Here is a 7,929-nt window from a genome sequence, read left to right as displayed (position 1 = left end):
TAGTCTGTTTCTTCTGCCACCACGATTTACAGTCTTTGCGGGAGCACAGCAGAAAAAATCTTCCCAGTCTACATCATCCAGGAGGGAAACTCCCCATGAATCGGAGATGAGTCCCTTAGTTAATCTGGGTGAAGTGTCAAAGGAGGAGGGTGGAAAACAATTACCGGAACTCACCACCGGGAGTTGTTGAAAATAGTCCGTGTTATGGCGGCGTGTGCGCCGCTTTCTCCGGGAAGAGGAAGCGGCCGGGGTAAACAGCTGAGCCTCTGGCGCGGTAGCCTCCATGGAGCCGAGGTGGGAGGCATAGCCGCGGTGCCTTGGCGAAGGTGGAGGTCCGGCGAATGAGGCGGCGGGTGTGTGAACGAGGAGCGGAGCGGCGAGAGAGGGAGCGGCCGAAACGCGGCATGAAACGTCCGCTCCCCGCGGCAAATGCTCCGGGGCAGGTGAGGCAGCAGGTGGGGGAACGCGGCGTCTCCGAGGCCCGCCCAGAGCCAGGCGAGTCCCCTCGAAGACGTGCTCTCTCTCCGAGAAGAGCCGCTGTTTTCCCCTGACCACCTCTGCCCAACGGGAAAGCGCTGCCTCCTGCCGCTCGTAGAGGTCCGAGTCCGCTGGGTTCCAATCGTGTCTTCGTGGCACGGGTCGTGTCATTCTGTCAGGGGTCGCGGAGTGGAGGCGAGGAAGAAGGAACCCAAACGCAGGACTCGCAGGTAGGTGAAGCTGGGTGATTTATTGTCGATGGAGTGAACACACAGAACAGAGGAAGGACATGGCTGGACGACTGACTGAATGAATGAATGAAGGACGGACTGACTGACTGACTGACTGGCTGGCTGACTGACTGAACACAGGCGGAAACAACAACATAACCTCAATGACACGACAAAGAACGAGTAGAAACGGAAGACTTAAATACACAGACTGATGAAGATGATAATGAGAGACCGGTGAGTACACAGCTGAACATAATCTGGCTAATGGCACGAGACGAGCTAACACAGGAACAAACAGGAAGTGAAACAGTGGCAAAATAAACTGAACATGACAAAACTGAAAGCACTGGGTCGATGACCCAGGAACCCTGACAAGGAGGCTCAGGAAGTTTAGCATGAACGCCAACATCACCTCAAATTTTTACAGGTGTGCAATTGAGAGCTTGCTGACGAGCTGCATCACAGTTTGGTACGGAAGCTGCTCTGCCAGCAGCCGTAAAGCACTACAGAGGGTGGTGAAGGCAGCAGAGCACATCACTGGCACGAGGCTTCCTGCCATTCAGGACATTTACCTCCAGCGATGCCTCCGTAAAGCACACAGCATCATCAAGGACCACAGTCACCCAGCACATCAGCTGTTCTCCTTCTTACCATCTGGCAGATGTTACAGGAGTCTGTCTGCTCGGACTACAAGACTTAAAAACAGTTTTTACCACCAAGCCGTACGACACCTCAACCACAACACTTAAACACACACAACACAGCACTCAGAAGCTACCCTGCAGCTTCACAAGTACTCTGTTTAATCTGCACTGGTCACTTCACTTTATTGTCATTGATATTTATATTCAAAGTGCAATACTGTAATTTTCTGCTGCTCATTCCTGTGCAATATCCCATCTGCCCTCCCGTCATATTTCTTTTCAAGATTTTCTTATTTAATCACTAGTGTACATATATTTATATTTATAGATACATATATATTTAGTCATCTTTTCTCTTTTACCATGTCTCTCTAATATTTAGCTCCTTACTATTTTTATATTTTTATATTTAATTTTATTATATTTTATTATATTTTCTGTACTGTATCATGCTGCTGAGTGACTGCTGCTCGTCAAACACATTTCATTGCAATGTTGACCCTGTGCTAACTTGCATATGACAAATAAAACTTGAAACTTGAAACTTGATACATTATTTGTTAAGTTAAGGCCTGATCCGTCTGAAATTCATAGCCAGAGCTATCAGTCTTTGAATGCTGAAAAAGCAGCAGTGTGTCCAGAAAACACATTATATGCTGCAATAAATGCACTGCCCAAGTGTCCCCTCTCCCCACTGCCTTTCAGCAACAGACAGCAGCAAACGGGTCGTCAGAGGAGGCCGATGTGATGATTAAGTTTAACATTGTCTACAATATTACCAAAGAGTGCAAAGCACTTTAAGCACAAGCACTTTTTCAGTAAGTTGTCTTCCTTGTAGAAATGTGGTCCAAATAAAAAACTTTGTGTTCACAAGATTGTTAGTTAATCATTTACAAATTCAATTCAATTCAATTCAATTCAATTTTATTTATATAGCGCCAAATCACAACAAATGTCGCCTCAAGGCGCTTCAAATCAATATTGTCTTTATGGACAGCAATTTTCCACCCCAGAAAGTGCACATGTAAACCTGCGTTTTTAAGCAATGCGGTAGAAAAATATGGGTGCGTGGCAAAAAATTAGTCTAGAGCCCCGTACAAAAATGTGAGTACAAAATGAATTCCATGAATAATATATTTATATTTAGAGAAAAAGATTTGGACGTTGTAATTCTTTTGTCTGTACCGTTTGGTTCTTTAGCCGTCAGAATTGTTTAATGAAGGCAAAGTTACCCAACGGATTCACTTTACCGAGTGGATCATCACGGCCTTGCTGTATCGGTCCATTTGATTCACCTTTGTTATTATTATTTATTTATTTCAAGGTATTACAGACGGGACAGACATGACTGGGGTACCGGAAAGGGGGGGGGGGGGGGGGGGGGGGGAGCGAGAGAATTTAAAAAACAAATCTGCGGGATCACCTGTTGAGAGAAAATCAAAAAAAGAGAGTAACATATAGGGCTTTGGAGCGTGATGTCACGGGGGTGGGCGTGGAAAGGATTTTGGCCTGATCCGCCATTTTCGGGGTCTAAGAGCAAGCGACGAAGGAGCGAAAGCACAGCAATGGTTCGTACTTGCTGTGTGGTCGGCTGCAATGTTCGATCTTACGATCGGCACGGGAATAAGCTTGGGTTGTCTTTTTATGCTTTCCCAACCTGGAAGCAATATCAAGGAGCTCATGTATCGGATGTTACCAAACGAAGGCGTCGAGCCTGGATAGCAGCCGTGAGACGAGCTGATATCAAGTTCTGTTCCATCTCCCCATATCACTTGGTGTGCTCCAGACATTTTCATTCCGGTAAGTGCTAGATATGTTCATATCACACTTTATAGCTGAATAATATTATCGTTGGTGGTCTCGGAAGTTATAGAAATTGCGATCAGACATGAATGGAGTGACTTTGCAGACATATGTGCTATGTAAAGATTCGCTAATTCTTTTGCACAACTGTAGGGAAGCCTGCCTATGAAATGGATCAAACAAATCCAGACTGGGTACCAACGCTACACATGGGGCACTCCGAAATCCGAACATCACAGTCAGACCGTCACAGGAGGCGAACACAACGGCAACAAAAAAAGCACTAGTAGGAGGTAAACAACAACCGCACCCCCAACCACAGTCTCTTATTTTAAAAGTTGATCTTAGTCAATTAACACAAACATTTGAGTATTCATACTGCCTTAATGTATAAACCACTTTAAAATTCCCTTGTGTATTTGCACTCTTTTTATTGGACAGGCTTTCACAATGGAGCTGCAGAATGTGAAGGTGAAGCCCCAGCAGAAGTTACCACAGGAGAGCAGCCAGAGATGGACACCGCAGGAGAGCAGCCAGAGATGGACAGTGCATCAGATAAACACATCACAGAGCAATGTGGAATACTTAACAAGCTGTTACCAGGGGATGTAGTTTTGGCTGACAGAGGCTTTGACATCAGAGATGCAGTGGGAATGATGTGTGCGGAGGTTAAGATCCCAGCATTTACAAGGGGCTTCTGTCAACAACTTTTAGAGAAAAAATTACCAATAATCATCCCACAGATGTAATATTATCTACAGCTACTCTTAGTTCCATTGATGTTAAGTTAGACTCTTTTTTTCCAATCGATCTTTCTGAGTTAACTTCAATAATTACTTCCTCCAAACCATCAACGTGTCTTTTAGACCCCATTCCTACAAAACTGCTCAAAGAAGTCCTGCCATTGATTAATTCTTCGATCTTATATATGATCAACCTATCTCTAATAATCGGCTATGTACCACAGGCCTTCAAGGTGGCTGCAGTTAAACCTTTACTCAAAAAGCCATCTCTAGACCCAGCAGTCTTAGCTAATTATAGGCCAATCTCCAACCTTCCTTTCATATCAAAAATCCTTGAAAGAGTAGTTGTCAAACAGCTAACAGATCATCTGCAGAGGAATGGTTTATTTGAAGAGTTTCAGTCAGGTTTCAGAGTTCATCACAGCACAGAAACAGCTTTATTGAAGGTTACAAATGATCTTCTTATGGCCTCTGACAGTGGACTCATCTCTGTGCTTGTCCTTCTTGACCTTAGTGCAGCATTCGATACTGTTGACCATAATATTCTATTAGAGCGATTAGAACATGCTGTAGGTATTACAGGTATTGCACTGCAGTGGTTTGTATCATATCTATCTAATAGACTCCAATTTGTGCATGTAAATGGAGAGTCCTCTTCACACACTGAGGTTAATTATGGAGTTCCACAGGGTTCGGTGCTAGGACCAATTCTGTTTACATTATACATGCTTCCCCTAGGCAGCATCATTAGAAGACATAGCATACATTTTCACTGCTATGCAGATGACACCCAGCTCTATCTGTCCATGAAGCCAGATAACACACACCAATTAGTTAAACTGCAGGAATGTCTTAAAGACATAAAGACTTGGATGGCCACTAACTTTCTGCTTCTTAACTCAGATAAAACTGAGGTCATTGTACTCGGCGCTGAAAAGCTTAGAAATATGGTATCTAACCAGATTCTTACTCTGGATGGCATTACCTTGGCCTCCAGTAACACTGTGAGGAACCTTGGAGTCATTTTTGACCAGGATATGTCCTTCAACGCACATATTAAACAAATATGTAAGACTGCGTTCTTCCATTTGCGCAACATCTCTAAAATTAGAAATATCCTGTCTCAGAGTGACGCTGAAAAACTAGTTCATGCATTTATTACTTCCAGGCTAGACTACTGCAATTCATTATTATCAGGATGTCCAAAAAACTCACTGAAAAGCCTTCAGTTAATCCAAAATGCTGCAGCAAGAGTACTGACAGGGACTAGAAGGAGAGAGCATATTTCTCCTGTTTTGGCTTCCCTTCATTGGCTTCCTGTTAAATCCAGAATTGAATTCAAAATCCTGCTCCTCACATACAAGGTCTTAAATAATCAGGCCCCATCTTATCTTAATGACCTTGTAGTACCATATCACCCTATTAGAGCACTTCGCTCCCGCTCTGCAGGCCTACTTGTTGTTCCTAGAGTATTTAAAAGTAGAATGGGAGGGAGAGCCTTCAGTTTTCAGGCCCCTCTTCTGTGGAACCAGCTTCCAGTTTGGATTCAGGAGACAGACACTATCTCTACTTTTAAGATTAGGCTTAAAACCTTCCTTTTTGCTAAAGCATATAGTTAGGGCTGGACCAGGTGACTCTGAATCCTCCCTTAGTTATGCTGCAATAGATGTAGGCTGCCGGGGGATTCCCATGATGCATTGAGTTTTTCCTTTCCAGTCACCTTTCTCACTCACTATGTATTAACAGACCTCTCTGTATTGAATCGTATCTGTTATTAATCTCTGTCTCTCTTCCACAGCATGTCTTTATCCTGTCTTCCTTCTCTCACCCCAACCGGTCGCAGCAGATGGCCGCCCCTCCCTGAGCCTGGTTCTGCCGGAGGTTTCTTCCTGTTAAAAGGGAGTTTTTCCTTCCCACTGTCGCCAAAGTGCTTGCTCATAGGGGGTCATATGATTGTTGGGCTTTTCTCTGTATCTATGAAGCACCTTGAGGCGACATTTGTTGTGATTTGGCGCTATATAAATAAAATTGAATTGAATTGAATTGAACTAGATGCCAAGGACATAGAAAATACACGAGCCATTGCACACCTAAGAATCCATGTCGAGCGAGTAATTGGCAGTTTGCGCAACAAGTTCAAAATGCTACATACCACCATGCCAATCCGTCCTCTTCTTCCATGTGAGGGTGAAGACGTTACCTTCATTAATAAAATTGTGAGGGTGTGTTGTGTTTTGGTTAACATGTGCCCTAGTGTGGTAGTGAAACCAGGCACACATGAGACTTGTACTTGTTAATTAATAATTGTGAAAACTCTCAGTATGTCTCTGAAGACAGTACTAGTAAAACCTTTTTTTTTTATGTGTTATTGTATGAACACACTGACATTACATTATGTAACCATTTCTGTACCTGTTTCACTGAAATGACGTTATAATAAAAGCAACATAACAAATAACTGTATTTCACTCTTTATTTTACAGTTTGACAATTGTTACATCGTAAGTGCTGCAGGTTTGAAATCAAGTTATACATATTTCAATGCACTTCTGACAGAAAACTAGACACCAGAAGGAAAAACTTTGTGACCACTCGCGGCTGCATTTCTGACAGTCTTTGTGCCACGGATCCTCACTGTTGCCTCCACTTTAAATAGAAGTGCAGCGACATGGGTGCAGGTCTCAGCAACTCCGGCCATACAGGTGCAGTGTGCAGCTTCGACCTTCCCCGTGGTGCTTACAATTACCCATGGTCGTAATGCAGGTTCATTCAATCTTTGGGAGTGCAGTACCTGTAACATACAAGGACAAGGTTGATGTAAAGACAATAAATGAAATGAGACAGGGAGGACACGAATTGGCGTTAATAATTTGCCCGATTATCAATGTGTTAATTTGCATCTACTTTACAATTATGGGCACATAATATGATAACGATATTTTAGCAGTTCGATGATAAATGTATAACATTAATTATGGTGGGGGGTGGAAAATGGCTATTACACTTGATGCGCTTCAGCTGACTTACCTTGGTATGAATGACGACGTACTCAGAGTTTGGCGGCTTGAAAATACCCAAATCTTGCACCCAGCCGTTGGTAAATTGGATGTGCGCCTCCAGTGACTTGTAATTTCGGAACTGGTTTGCTGTGTAGGCGCTTACTCCACAAACAAGATAGGCGAAGACATCGGGGTAGGACAGTGGCGGTAGGTCGTCTGGGTCTTTACTCCACTGCCGTATTTCGTACGAGTCCAGATTTGCGATGCACTCTATTTTTTTCAAGTAACGCTGCTTCACCTCTGGACGCAATCGGTCTCTATACCGTCCGTTTTCTTTTGAGCTGCTTTTAAGCATGATTCTTGTCGTCGTCGTTCCAGCAAAGTGAATAGGGCTTTGGATTCGTAGACCCCGAAAATGGCGCTGCGCTCCCATAATGCATTGCGGTGTGACGTCAACTCCAAAGCCCTATTACCAGTGTTGGGACTAACGCGTTATTAAGTAACGCGTTACAGTAACTACGTTATTATTGTGGTAACGAGCACGGTAACTAGTTATTATGCCAAAATCAGGAACGCGTTAGTCGTTACTGGGATTTAGATAGGGTCGTTACTCGTTACTTCGTGTGGTGGCTATCGCGGAGCTTCCGCCACAGATTCTGTAAGATTGGCAAGTGGTGGAGGCCAGCAGGTGGATGAGGGAAAGGGGACGCAGAAGGAAAAGAGACCCGAGGCGGCCGCCAGTCCAAGTGTGAACTGAACTTCGGGTAAGAAGTTATGACCTGCAGTCTATCTGGGTCAGATATAAACCAAGTTTAGGTGCAGTTTATTTTCGTTATTCTGACTTTTTCCATACTGCGTACTAGCTAGCATGACAGAGTTTCTATACAGCTGGGTGGGTGCTATGAAGCTAATGATGTTGAACTTTATTTTGTTCATAAGTTATTAGAGTTGCCAACCGTCCCGTCTGGTATTCAGAGAAAATATTACGCATTTCTTATTGAGGCGAAAAGGAACAGTTTGTCCCGTAATT

General features: G+C 43.8%; 1 protein-coding gene across 1 annotated transcript; it reads left to right on the top strand.

The window, feature by feature from the left end:
• Positions 1-2,802: 2,802 nt before the first annotated feature.
• Positions 2,803-6,316, top strand: LOC146498797 (uncharacterized). The gene is made up of 4 exons (XM_085138250.1): positions 2,803-3,154; positions 3,311-3,443; positions 3,564-3,856; positions 5,953-6,316. The coding sequence occupies exons 1-4, from the start codon at positions 2,830-2,832 to the stop codon at positions 6,195-6,197; spliced, it is 996 nt and encodes a 331-aa protein (XP_084994376.1). The 5' UTR covers positions 2,803-2,829; the 3' UTR covers positions 6,198-6,316.
• Positions 6,317-7,929: the final 1,613 nt, after the last annotated feature.

Source organism: Neolamprologus multifasciatus, chromosome 17 (genome assembly GCF_963576455.1).
Source record: "Neolamprologus multifasciatus chromosome 17, fNeoMul1.2, whole genome shotgun sequence".
Taxonomy (NCBI): Eukaryota; Metazoa; Chordata; class Actinopteri; order Cichliformes; family Cichlidae; genus Neolamprologus; species Neolamprologus multifasciatus.
The sequence above is the reverse complement of the archived record's forward strand: the minus strand, read 5'-3'. Positions and strand labels throughout refer to the sequence as shown.